The sequence below is a fragment of the Perna viridis genome, chromosome 1 (assembly GCF_037379345.1).
Source record: "Perna viridis isolate PV_CMFRI_1.1 ecotype Kerala chromosome 1, ASM3737934v1, whole genome shotgun sequence".
NCBI lineage: Eukaryota > Metazoa > Mollusca > Bivalvia > Mytilida > Mytilidae > Perna > Perna viridis.
Window position 1 is genome coordinate 64830397 of NC_142445.1, and position 14987 is coordinate 64845383.

The 14987-nt window shown below is 31.5% G+C and overlaps 2 protein-coding genes across 2 annotated transcripts; one reads left to right on the plus strand and one right to left on the minus strand.

Annotated features, from left to right (window-relative positions):
- Positions 1 to 1459: 1459 nt before the first annotated feature.
- Positions 1460 to 7391, plus strand: LOC148629855 (uncharacterized). Its single transcript, XM_088577456.1, has 6 exons — positions 1460 to 1481; positions 3034 to 3168; positions 3585 to 3710; positions 3953 to 4078; positions 4387 to 4512; positions 7089 to 7391. The coding sequence occupies exons 1-6, from the start codon at positions 1460 to 1462 to the stop codon at positions 7115 to 7117; spliced, it is 564 nt and encodes a 187-aa protein (XP_088433582.1). The 3' UTR covers positions 7118 to 7391.
- A 2809-nt stretch (positions 7392 to 10200) lies between these two features.
- Positions 10201 to 14785, minus strand: LOC148629856 (uncharacterized). The gene is made up of 7 exons (XM_088558537.1): positions 14712 to 14785; positions 14430 to 14564; positions 14170 to 14295; positions 13882 to 14009; positions 13515 to 13638; positions 13081 to 13206; positions 10201 to 10503 (listed from the first exon to the last, which is right to left on the minus strand). The coding sequence occupies exons 1-7, from the start codon at positions 14779 to 14781 to the stop codon at positions 10475 to 10477; spliced, it is 738 nt and encodes a 245-aa protein (XP_088414663.1). The 5' UTR covers positions 14782 to 14785; the 3' UTR covers positions 10201 to 10474.
- Positions 14786 to 14987: the final 202 nt, after the last annotated feature.

The window sequence follows — 14987 nt, forward strand, 5'->3', positions numbered from 1 at the left end:
ATAAAATCTTCATTTTTTTTTATTTCTATGTCTTCTTGGCGTCTGTTTCAATTATTTCAGATTATTTCATCAAAATGGTTAAAAGTATATTTTACAAAATCGTTTAGTGGTCAGTAGAACCAACTGGTGTTGGTTGCGGAGTCCAGCCTTTGGGATACCTGACCAAAGAAATGTGTCAGAGCATATCCAAACAGCGCCTGGGCTACTGTGTCGACGCTCTGGTTCACTCCTAGACATCGCGTGGGTCTGAGAGCGAATTCCACTCTATTTGGGAGTACATATGTAAGTCAACGTGTAGAGTGGTTTACTTTGATCTCGATATTCACAAATAATTTATGCAGTGCGGATCCAATGGGGTGCAGGGGGTTGGCATCCCCTTTTTTATTTGAAAAAAAAATGTCATTTTTAGTAAAAATATTGACAAAATAGCATCCTCCTTTTCTTCTTTTCTTAGGCGGTTTCGGTGGGAACCTGTATTCTATAATAAAGGTTCCGCTTCACCATAATATCTGGTCCTCGTATAAGTCAGGTTCCACCCTAGGAGAGGTTCCGCCCCCTAATATTTGTTTGTTATAAAAATATGAGTAATGTTGGGGCAAAGAAATATTGATGGTATATCATTTTTAAGTGAATGTGACATGTATTTGCATTTTACATTTGTTTATGTAAGATATAATACATTTCAAAATGTTAAATAGAATTAAAAAAATAACAAAAGTTAAATTTTGTTTTTCCCCCTCTTCATGACCTCTTGGGTAGACAAAAGTATTGTATCTCAAAAATATGTTCAGTGTATTTTATGCTCATGTAGATGATTTGCATATCTCAGGTAAGGGTGTCATAAACTAGTGCAGCCTTTTACCTGAGAAAATTAATCAGTGTCCACCCATTCGATTTTTGTTTACGACTCTTTCGATAATTGACACTGAATGTAAATATTATCGGTTCATTCCTGGTTTGATTACACCAATTATCAATTAAATAAATAAATAAACAGACAATAAGACTGTATAGTCTGTTCCAAATGTACAGGTGTCATATTTGTATGTTTCTGTGTATATATTTTGTTATTACTGTGCAGTTTCATTTTAATATATAAAACATAGATGAATAATATGTCTTAATTTACTTTTATAATACTTCACTGAAGTCAATTACAATTAATTTGAACAATACGTTTTTACCCATGCATTTTTCCCTTTTAGGAATAACCCATTTTCATTGAAATTTTAATTTGTCCTTTTAATTATTTACAATACCTTATGTAATAAACATTTACAAGATCATCTATATATGTAAGAGTAATCAAGAGAACCAAGATTTTAGCGGAAATCAAAAGGACTTAATCCAGGGACATGGAAAACAGACACACACAACAAATAACATAAAATAACCAAAATAATACATACAAAGTAACAAATGTAAATGTGCAACTCGGACTCCACTAAAACATCGGAGCATGAACCAAGTGCATCGGAAAGGTAAGCGTTTTCTGCTTTTCGAGAAACACCAACGGAGTTGCTCATTAAAAAATGAAGTCCGGGGTAGACGGAAGAGGAAATAAAACTATGACACATTGAACAAATCATTTATTCATGGTGAAGATTGATACACTGTAAAGATCCACGCATTCATGATTTCGGCATAAAACTACTGTAATGATGACTTCTATCTAGTACCAACATAACCCTGCCCCATAAGCCTTATTGTAAGTTCATATACAGTTGTATAAACTATAAGTACTAATTCATACTATTGTAATTTTTAAACTTAGTCATTCAATATTTTTTTTCAGCCAATTAAACAGTCAATTGTTTAAAATTTAATGAGTCTCCGAAGATGCGTGTGGCATGTGGACACTTGATAATGCAAATACTTAGGTGTAAACTCATTGAATACAAACAAGTACTATCGTTACAAAAAATAGCCAGCCGACGCAGCAAAATTTGTTCTTTTTACTCATAATTTTCATCAGGAAAAAACACATGGCACGCAATTTCAATTTCCGATGCAGTTTTTTCGAACGCTATTAAGTTATATGTAGTTGGCGAATCAGGACATAGAATTTTGATCAGGTTACTTGCGTTTCCATGGAACAGCGTCTTTAACGTCAAAGGGTAAAAAACGATGTATACCGACTGCGTCGGAAAAGTACCAGTTTTATATGTTGTAAATTTTGATATGCTAAAGAAGAAACCTCTCATTAGCAGCAGTCAAATCAAATATATAGGAAGATCATAATCAGAATATTAGTGTATATACAAGAGTACTCAAAACCAAAACTATCGAAAGAGGAAGCCAAATCCATCATCGAGAGGTTCTACCATTTGGGTAGGGGGCTCTACCATTTTGAATATCGAAATAAGAATAATTGATGTACTTCATATTATTATTTTTTTATCATTCAGTTTAGTTAAAAAGAATAGGCTTTGCGTTGCATATACTTATCTATATGCTCTGACCACCACAGACGAACGCTTTTCATTTTTACAGTAAAATGAACCTTTGTTTTACCATGACAGTATTGCTATTCAGGACACAAAATACTATTTTTTCATATGACGTAAAATCTGCTACGGTACTACACCAAAAAAAACATTTAAAAATGTCAATAAGCCATCGGTCGTTTATGTTTGTTCGCAGCATTAGAGAGGCGTTTCTTAAATAGATGTTGGCCAATGATTTATTTTTGAATCGTTTTACAAATACGTAAATGATCAGCAGCAAATTAACCATTAGTAATTTTGCTGCACAATTTCAAACCATCGTATTAAATTTGACATTTTCATAATTGAATGACTATACCACTATGGATTATATTTGTATCAGAAACGTTTTATTCGCATTCTATTTTATATTGCCATACTCTATTTGTACAGGTAAGTATAGTTTATATTTTCAATTTTACATAGGTTTTTAATATGTAATATAAAAATTAGGAGTTGTACTGTTCGCTTTAAAAAAAGGAAGACATTTTTTGTCACTTTGCTTGGTTTGTAATGTGAGTTTTCTTATATCAATGTTACTTCACAGGTTCGACTTCTGATCCCGTATTCAAAGGTTGTCGTAATTGCACCGATGGTTCTCGATGTTTGTATAGATGGACCTTTTGTAATGGGATAAAAGATTGTACAAATGGTGAAGATGAAACGGAAGAGCTTTGGGAAGGTAGGTAAAAAAGCAAATGAAAAAAAGCTTTGTCTACACAATAATACATTTTCTTTTTTTAAAGAATGTGCTTGCTTCAAATAATGGTTCTGGCTTTGTAGGTCTTTTTTAGACATCTTTTTGTTTTTTCCCAGAGTTACCATGTCAATCTTGGCAAATAAAATGTCTTGATGGAATACAATGCATTTCTGAGTATTCTCTTTGTGACAAAAACACAGAATGTAAAGACGGTTCAGATGATAGCATTAAAATGTGTAATGTGAGTTGTGCATTTTTGCAGTATCATAATATCATTCATATCATAAGGGAAACGTGGTTTGTATTTTTTTTTTGTATTAAATTCAATAAATTTCCGTGAATGTAGGGAGTTTTATGCATTTCTTTTAGTACCTTTTAACTTATTTAATTCATTTTAGATCGAGAATGCTCAGATGGTAAAGTCAAATGTAAAAATCGGGTGGGATGTGTACACCCAAAAGATAGATGCGACGGGCAAGTTACATGTAAAGATGGCTCCGATGAAGATCCAGACTTTTGTAAAGGTATGTGAAGTTATTAACTGATGAACTAAAATTAAAACATTACCAATTACGAATAATCCTTGAAATTGATCATTTGTTTGGAATAATTATTTTATATCGTTAAATAAAAAAATATATTAAGTGGTAAAGTAGTTACATCTAATTATTATCCAGAAATAAAATTACAAAAATAAATGGTAGCAATTTAACAGGAATATATAATGAGGGTTATGTTCAATTATCCAAATAGCTTCCTATTACAGACTATATTTGCACTGGTGGTAGTGTGAAATGTCGAGATGGCTTGCAATGTATAAGTAAATACTATTTGTGTGATGGTTATGATGACTGCAATGATAAAAGTGATGAGGACGAAGACTTTTGTAAAGGTTGTTATTGTTGTGTTATGTATCTGTTAAGTAATCACCAATCTTGATAGCCTATGTATTTCTTTTATCGGTAATTTGCGATGTATAAAAGAAAACGATGTTCTTTATCTTAATTTATTCAAAGTGATGTATTGCTATAATGCTTTAATTTGGACCGATTACTTTCATTTGTTTCGAATAATTTTTACATCATTAAAAATTGTATCAATTGGCAAAATAGTTATATCTGTGTCTAAAAAAATAAAGAAAAAATGGTAACAATTTAACAACGAAAATAAAATGAGGATTATATCCAGTTTCTACTTCAGACTATACCTGCACTGATGGTAGGATGAAATGTCGGGATGGTTTGCAATGTTTTCCTAAATTTATGCTGTGTAAAGGTTATGATTACTGCAATGATAGAAGTAATGAGGACGAAGACTTTTGTAAAGGTGATTTTATTGTGATATGTAACAGTTAAGCAATCACCAATCTTAATATGTTATATATTTCTTTTTATCGGTTATTTGCGAAGTATAAAGGAAACGATGTTCGTTAGCTGATTTTCGTTGAGGCAAAAATCCACTGTATTTTGATTCTACAAATTTCTTCTTTTTTCAAGATGTAGTAAACTAACATATGTATCTATCAACATGCAGTTCAATGTCTCAGCTTTACAGAGGTACCAATAAAATTGAAGTAAAACTGAGAATTCTGGGGTAAAATGAAAAAATATACCCCTACACGCAAAAATGTACTTAAATTGACATGTTTTTTCAATGTCAAAAACCGTAGAGTATTTATGCTTCAGTACAAAAATGACTCATTTGGTATTTTCCGTTTAGTATTATCACAATTTATACTTCTTGTGTTCCCTTGATGGATTTTGACGAATTTCGTAGTCAAAATTTATCAAAAAATGCAGAAATCGACTCTTTAAGTTATTTCTACACTAAAACAATTCAGAATCGGATAAATGAGAATTTTCAGAATTTCAGAATTTTCTTTTATATCACCCGTTATTGTCTTTTTTTTTCAGAATACCGTAGCTTAAACAAGCTTACGTGTGATATAGTACATAAATATAACGTCTTAGATTGAAGTCATCACTACAGAAGTTTTATGGTCGTCATCATGAACTCGTGGATCGTTATGGTGTATCCATCTGCAACATGAAAACTGATTTATTCAACGATTCATAGTTTTCCTTTCCTCGTTTGTCTACCCCGGACTCGACGTTTATGAGCCACTCGGCGGGTGTTTCTAGAAAAGCAGAGGACGCTTACCCTACCGGTGCCCCTGGTCCATGCTCGCAGTTTTTAATGGAGTCCGAGTTACTCATTTGCTTTTGTTACTTTGTATGTATGATTTTAGTCACTTTACGTTCTTTGTTGTGTATGTCTGGTCTTTGTCCCTGGATTGAATTTTTTTTATTACCGCTATAACCTTGGTTCCCTTGATTACTCTTAGCTTTAAATGAACCCAAATAATAAATATTAGAGCTTTCCCATGTCAAAAACACTTTCCATACCTACCATTGAAAAACCTCAACATGAACTGAAATGTTCATTTATGGTATATAAACAGTGTACAATAGATATGTTGGGTAATGTAAGAAAGGTAACGTGCCACATAAATGTGTTCGAATATGCAAAAGCTTGTTTGAAACTGGGTACTTGAAAAATATTTCCAATTACAGGTAAAAATGAAGTAAACTTGAACTTCCTAAAATTCCTAATTGTATGAAAAACTCGTTATTGTTACATTGAAACTGACAAATACGCGCCTTACATGCAAAAATATGTTGGATTCATCGATAATTCAAACAATAATACCTTACATGTGTATTGTACACCGTTTAAATGTAACAATTCAACATTTTAGTTCTCGTTGAGGTGTTTTTTTTTTCATGGGAAGGGGTTTCCACCTAAATAAAATCAGAAAAATATGCAAAAATATTTATTACTAGGATTCATTAATGTAAGACCATAATTTTTTATATAAATGTACTGTATCAAAAACATTTTCAATCCACGTCATTCTAAAAAAAAAGGGGACAATAACGGGTGATGTAGAGGAAATTCTAAAATTCCCCTTTTTATGATTTTACAGTTATTGATACCCAAAAGGAAAATCTAAGCACCTGTACTGATTAGATCTGTTGGGCACATCACTATCATAATTATGAATGCCTAAAATATGAGTTCTACACTGCCAGTACGCTGTGAATGAGACCAGTTTGCTAGGGGTATGGGTAATTTTAAAATTTATCGTAAATTCTTTCTTGAAAATGAGTTTTTCGTGGTTTATTTATGTGGAAAATTACATAATCTTTCGAATGATACCAAATTTGAGACGTTTTAGTTGAGCAATAACTTGAAGAGTTGAATTTATGTGACTTTTTGCGAAAAAATCGAAAATTCCATTTTTTGCATTTTGTTTTACATCCTGATTACGAAAAACGCCAAATTCACCAAATGAAAAACCAGAAGTATAAATTTTAATAATACTAAACATAAAATACCAAATAAATCATTTTTTACGTATTTGTACCGGTAGCGTACAAATATAGGCTTCTACTGAAAAATAATCCGAGAATATTCTTTAGCGACAAATTGTTCCGGTATTGGGAGGAATTAAATGTACCTACAAATCATCATCAAGTTGATGAGTTGGGGGTGCACGGTGGACCCTCTCAGCCCGTTGACTAAAGGGGTGTTTGACATATCACCAGATTAATTTGTTGACATATTTTGTCCTTAAAAACCAGGGATTTTTCAATTTCTTCAATGGTGATCTATTTATGATTTGGCAGTTCTACTGCAGATAAAGTCACTCATGTGTAGTGAAAATGTAAGAAATAATACCACATTTGCTTGAACTTGAAGTCCAAAGGATTATTAAAATTGTCAGTAATCTGGTGCTAAGTTTTTAATAGTATTTCAAAGTAATTAGTTTTCAAGACATTTTTTAACATTCGCATATTTCCCTGGCATAACTCATAAGATGAATATTTTTTTTTCTTCAGCACGCCAGCAGACGATACTACTTGCATAATCCTCTATGTAAGAATGCAGCAAATCTTACTCGTGGTTTTAGAAAAAGAACATAATTGATATTTATTATTTCAGAATAAATTTTAAGAGATTTGCGATATTGCTGAACATGTACCGAATTTCATTTGTATTTGTTTAGTAAGGGTTACAAGTTGCCAGTCGTTGCAAAGTCTTAGTTAAAAGTAATTTCATTGGCTTAAAAAGAGGGATCCATACTCAAATAATGGGCGCATGCCTTTTTCAAACTGTTCCGATAATTTCTTGTATTGAGTCAGTTTGCGGGTCCAAGCTTAATTAGTAAGTAAATATCGAAGGAATTTTGAAAAAAAACCGATGCTGTTTATCTGTTATGAAATTAACAATTTGTATAGTTAATATATTTTTAAATGTCGTAGTTATTATCTTTTTTTATCTGTTTACATTTGGAAGTCAGCATTTTACATTTAAAAAAATCAACTACTTGAAATATAAACATCAAAACTAAATGTATAATTCCCTATAAAACTCAATTACCAAAAAGAATGTAAAACGACAAGTTCATACTGTTTTGATCGTTTTTTTATTTGCATACCTTAACAGCCATACCTTGTGACAAGGGGTATAAAAAATGTAAAAATGGTAAAGAGTGTTTTCATGAATACAATCAATGCAACGGCAACGAAGATTGCTCCGATTGATCAGATGAAAGTGCAGAAACGTGTCAAGGTATAATGCATTTCTCCTTGAAAGAGCTTATAATCTGACAATGTTACAAATAAGACTGAGTAATTTCAGATTTTCACATGAAATGATACATGTACTATTTTATAGAATTACATTATGTTTCGATTGGATGGCATTAAGCTGACATTTTCGTCCCTGTGTGGTTGTTGTCTATTTCACATTAACACCATTAACATTATCGTCATACGTGGAAATTTGAGAAAAGTGTATTGAGAACATGAACTTGGTTAATTTTGCAAATGAAGTATTTATTTTGTCACCATTTTTGAATGATTTATAAGAAAGTCAATAAATTTGTCTTCTTTTAATAGCTGTCAGAGATCAGTCCATATGTACTATATAAATAAATCATAAGGCTGAGTGGCTTTTGAACTGCAACAATATATATAGGATTTTGAATTATTCTTTCAGATTTTTTTTGTAGAGACGAATTTCGAAAATTAGTGATGGAGAAATCTGCAATGGTCATAAAACCATCATGTAATGATGGTTCAGACGAAGACCAAAAAAATGACAAGGTTAAAAAAATGCGAAACTGTTGTTCAATTGTCAAAGTGTTTTAAACATGTTTATATCACTCATTTTTCAACTCAAACGAAACAAAACTTTGATTAGATAGAATGTAAAACATATAATTGGATCCATCATGTGATTGTTTGTCAATCATAACTTTTTAGCACTGTTAAAGTTGTATAAAACATCAACCACAGCAGGTGATAAATTTACGGCACAATTCATATCAACTTACAAACTTAAGTCTTTTATCATGATCGTATCGCAACTTGGCATCTTTTAACAAAAATGTTGTTGGGAGCTTGGAACAATACTGTCTCAACCGAACATGTTACATGCTGTAAAATAGTCGGAATATTTGATGGGTAGAGTGACCCCTTGCCTTTCTATACAGTGAGACATTAAAACTGAACCCTTTTGTCTATAGCTTTTATGATGTTAAGGCTTGTGTTTAGACAAGTTTCAAACGCACGTCAGGTTTAGACAGAGTGGTATATTATATATGGTTCGGTTGAGACAGGTTATAAAATTAAACAAAACATAATTACTCTTATAATACCGATAGGATGACGTGTATTGTTCCAAGCTCCCAATAACATTTTTGTTAAAAGATGCCAAGTTGCGATACGATCATGATAAAAGACTTAAGTTTGTAAGTTGATATGAATTGTGCCGTAAATTTATTACCTGCTGTGGTTGATGTTTTATACAACTTTAACAGTGCTAAAAAGTTATGATTGACAAACAATCACATGATGGATCCAATTATATGTTTTACATTCTATCTAATCAAAGTTTTGTTTCGTTTGAGTTGAAAAATGAGTGATATAAACATGTTTAAAACACTTTGACAATTGAACAACAGTTTCGCATTTTTTTAACCTTGTCATTTTTTTGGTCTTCGTCTGAACCATCATTACATGATGGTTTTATGACCATTGCAGATTTCTCCATCACTAATTTTCGAAATTCGTCTCTACAAAAAAAATCTGAAAGAATAATTCAAAATCCTATATATATTGTTGCAGTTCCAAAACCACTCAGCCTTATGATTCATTTATATAGTACATATGGACTGATCTCTGACAGCTATTAAACGAAGACAAATTTATTGACTTTCTTATAAATCATTCAAAAATGGTGTCAAAATAAATACTTCATTTGCAAAATTAACCAAGTTCATGTTCTCAATACACTTTTCTCAAATTTCCACGTATGACGATAATGTTAATGGTGTTAATGTGAAATAGACAACAACCACACAGGGACGAAAATGTCAGCTTAATGCCATCCAATCGAAACATAATGTAATTCTATAAAATAGTACATGTATCATTTCATGTGAAAGTCTGAAGTTACTCAGTCTTATTTGTAACATTGTCAGATTATAAGCTCTTTCAAGGAGAAATGCATTATACCTTGACACGTTTCTGCACTTTCATCTGATCAATCGGAGCAATCTTCGTTGCCGTTGCATTGATTGTATTCATGAAAACACTCTTTACCATTTTTACATTTTTTATACCCCTTGTCACAAGGTATGGCTGTTAAGGTATGCAAATAAAAAAACGATCAAAACAGTATGAACTTGTCGTTTTACATTCTTTTTGGTAATTGAGTTTTATAGGGAATTATACATTTAGTTTTGATGTTTATATTTCAAGTAGTTGATTTTTTTAAATGTAAAATGCTGACTTCCAAATGTAAACAGATAAAAAAAGATAATAACTACGACATTTAAAAATATATTAACTATACAAATTGTTAATTTCATAACAGATAAACAGCATCGGTTTTTTTTCAAAATTCCTTCGATATTTACTTACTAATTAAGCTTGGACCCGCAAACTGACTCAATACAAGAAATTATCGGATCAGTTTGAAAAAGGTATGCGCCCATTATTTGAGTATGGATCCCTCTTTTTAAGCCAATGAAATTACTTTTAACTAAGACTTTGCAACGACTGGCAACTTGTAACCCTTACTAAACAAATACAAATGAAATTCGGTACATGTTCAGCAATATCGCAAATCTCTTAAAATTTATTCTGAAATAATAAATATCAATTATGTTCTTTTTCTAAAACCACGAGTAAGATTTGCTGCATTCTTACATAGAGGATTATGCAAGTAGTATCGTCTGCTGGCGTGCTGAAGAAAAAAAATATTCATCTTATGAGTTATGCCAGGGAAATATGCGAATGTTAAAAAATGTCTTGAAAACTAATTACTTTGAAATACTATTAAAAACTTAGCACCAGATTACTGACAATTTTAATAATCCTTTGGACTTCAAGTTCAAGCAAATGTGGTATTATTTCTTACATTTTCACTACACATGAGTGACTTTATCTGCAGTAGAACTGGCAAAATCATAAATAGATCACCATTGAAGAAATTGAAAAATCCCTGGTTTTTAAGGACAAAATATGTCAACAAATTAATCTGGTGATATGTCAAACACCCCTTTAGTCAACGGGCTGAGAGGGTCCACCGTGCACCCCCAACTCATCAACTTGATGATGATTTGTAGGTACATTTAATTCCTCCCAATATCGAAACAATTTGTCGCTAAAGAATATTCTCGGATTATTTTTCAGTAGAAGCCTATATTTGTACCCTACCAGTACAAATACGTAAAAAAATGATTTATTTGGTATTTTGCGTTTAGTATTATCAAAATTTGTACTGCTGGTGTTCCTTTGGTGAATTTGGCGTTTTTCGTAATCAGGATGTAAAACAAAATGCAAAAAATGGAATTTTCGATTTTTCCGTAAAAAGTCACATAAATTCAACTCTTCAAGTTATTGCTCACTTAAAACGTCTCAAATTTGGTATCGTTCGAAAGAGTATGTAATTTTCCACATAAAAAAACCACGAAAAACTCATTTTCAAGAAAGAATTTACAATAAATGTTAAAATTACCCATACCCCTAGAAAACTGGTCTCATTCACAGCGTACTGGCAGTGTAGAACTCATATTTAAGGCATTCGTAATTATGATAGTGATGTGCCCAACAGATCTAATCAGTACAGGTGCTTAGATTTTCCTTTTGGGTATCGATAACTGAAAAATCATAAAAAGAGGAATTTTCAGAATTTTAGAATTTCCTCTACATCACCCGTTATTGTCCTCTTATTTTTTTTAGAATAACGTGGATTGAAAATGTTTTTGATACAGTACATTTATATAAAAATTATGGTCTTACATTAATGAATCCTAGTAATAAATATTTTTGCATATTTTTCAGATTTTATTTAGGTGGAAACCCCTTCCCATGAAAAAAAACACCTCAACGAGAACTAAATGTTGAATTGTTACATTTAAACGGTGTACAATACACATGTAAGGTATTATTGTTTGAATTATCGATGAATCCAACATATTTTTGCATGTAAGGCGCGTATTTGTCAGTTTCAATGTAACAATAACGAGTTTTTCATACAATTAGGAATTTTAGGAATTTCAAATTTACTTCATTTTTACCTGTAATTGGAAATATTTTTCAAGTACCCTGTTTCAAACAAGCTTTTGCATATTCGAACACATTTATGTGGCATCTTACCCTTCTTACATTACCCAACATATCTATTGTACACTGTTTATATACCATAAATGAACTTTTCAGTTCATGTTGAGGTTTTTCAATGATAGGTATGGAAAGTGTTTTTGACATGGGAAAGCTCTATTATTTATTATTTGGGTTCATTTAAAGCTAAGAGTAATCAAGGGAACCAAGGTTATAGCGGTAATAAAAAAAATTCAATCCAGGGACAAAGACCAGACATACACAACAAAGAACGTAAAGTGACTAAAATCATACATACAAAGTAACAAAAGCAAATGAGCAACTCGGACTCCATTAAAAACTGCGAGCATGGACCAGGGGCACCGGTAGGGTAAGCGTCCTCTGCTTTTCTAGAAACACCCGCCGAGTGGCTCATAAACGTCGAGTCCGGGGTAGACAAACGAGGAAAGGAAAACTATGAATCGTTGAATAAATCAGTTTTCATGTTGCAGATGGATACACCATAACGATCCACGAGTTCATGATGACGACCATAAAACTTCTGTAGTGATGACTTCAATCTAAGACGTTATATTTATGTACTATATCACACGTAAGCTTGTTTAAGCTACGGTATTCTGAAAAAAAGACAATAACGGGTGATATTAAAGAAAATTCTGAAATTCTGAAAATTCTCATTTATCCGATTCTGAATTGTTTTAGTGTAGAAATAACTTAAAGAGTCGATTTCTGCATTTTTTGATAAATTTTGACTACGAAATTCGTCAAAATCCATCAAGGGAACACAAGAAGTATAAATTGTGATAATACTAAACGGAAAATACCAAATGAGTCATTTTTGTACTGAAGCATAAATACTCTACGGTTTTTGACATTGAAAAACATGTCAATTAAAGTACATTTTTGCGTGTAGGGGTATATTTTTTTTCATTTTACCCCAGAATTCTAAGTGTTACTTCAATTTTATTGGTACCTTTGTAAAGCTGAGACATTGAACTGCACGTTGATAGATATATATGTTAGTTTACTACATCTTGAAAAAAGAAGAAATTTGTAGAATCAAAATACAGTGGATTTTTGCCTCAACGAAAATCAGCTAACGAACATCGTTTCCTTTATACTTCGCAAATAACCGATAAAAAGAAATACATAACATATTAAGTGATTGCTTAACTGTTACATATCACAATAAAATCACCTTTACAAAAGTCTTCGTCCTCATTACTTCTATCATTGCAGTAATCATAACCTTTACACAGCATAAATTTAGGAAAACATTGCAAACCATCCCGACATTTCATCCTACCATCAGTGCAGGTATAGTCTGAAGTAGAAACTGGATATAATCCTCATTTTATTTTCGTTGTTAAATTGTTACCATTTTTTCTTTATTTTTTTAGACACAGATATAACTACTTTGCCACTTGATACAATTTTTAATGATGTAAAAATTATTCGAAACAATTGAAAGTCATCGGTCCAAATTAAAGCATTATAGCAATACATCACTTTGAATAAATTAAGATAAAGAACATCGTTTTCTTTTATACATCGCAAATTACCGATAAAAGAAATACATAGGCTATCAAGATTGGTGATTACTTAACAGATACATAACACAACAATAACAACCTTTACAAAAGTCTTCGTCCTCATCACTTTTATCATTGCAGTCATCATAACCATCACACAAATAGTATTTACTTATACATTGCAAGCCATCTCGACATTTCACACTACCACCAGTGCAAATATAGTCTGTAATAGGAAGCTATTTGGATAATTGAACATAACCCTCATTATATATTCCTGGTTAAATTGCTACCATTTATTTTTGTAATTTTATTTCTGGATAATAATTAGATGTAACTACTTTACCACTTAATATATTTTTTTATTTAACGATGTAAAATAATTATTCCAAACAAATGATCAATTTCAAGGATTCTTCGTAATTGGTAATGTTTTAATTTTAGTTCATCAGTTAATAACTTCACATATCTTTGCAAAAGTTTGGATCTTCATCGGAGCCATCTTTACATGTAACTTGCCCGTCGCATCTATCTTTTGGGTATACACATCCCACCCGATTTTTACATTTGACTTTACCATCTGAGCATTCTCGATCTAAAATGAATTAAATAAGTTAAAAGGTACTAAAAGAAATGCATAAAACTCCTTACATTCACGGAAATTTATTGAATTTAATACAAAAAAAAAATACAAACCATGTTTTCCTTATTCAGACATGAATGATATTATGATACTGCAAAAATGCACAACTCACCTTTACACATTTTAATGCTATCATCTGAACCGTCTTTACATTCTGTGTTTTTGTCACAAAGAGAATACTCAGAAATGCATTGTATTCCATCAAGACATTTTATTTGCCAAGATTGACATGGTAACTCTGGAAAAAAACAAAAAGATGTCTAAAAAAGACCTACAAAGCCAGAAACATTATTTGAAGCAAGCACATTCTTTAAAAAAAGAAAATGTATTATTGTGTAGACAAAGCTTTTTTTCATTTGCTTTTTTACCTACCTTTCCAAAGCTCTTCCGTTTCATCTTCACCATTTGTACAATCTTTTATCCCATTACAAAAGGCCCATCTATACAAACATCGAGAACCATCGGTGCAATTACGACAACCTTTGAATACGGGATCAGAAGTCGAACCTGTGAAGTAACATTGATATAAGAAAACTCAAACCAAGCAAAGTGACAAAAAATGTCTTCCTTTTTTTAAAGCGAACAGTACAACTCCTAATTTTTATATTACATATTAAAAACCTATGTAAAATTGAAAATATAAACTATACTTACCTGTACAAATAGAGTATGGCAATATAAAATAGAAAGCGAATAAAACGTTTCTGAGACAAATATAATCCATAGTGGTATAGTCATTCAATTATGAAAATAGCAACGACCGCTTGATATAGTTTTTTTTTAAATGTCAAATTTAATACGATGGTTTGAAATTGTGCAACAAAATTACTAATGGTTAATTTGCTGCTGATCATTTACGTATTTGTAAAACGATTCCAAATGTCAAAAATAAATCATTGGCCAACATTTATTTAAGAAACGCCTCTCTAA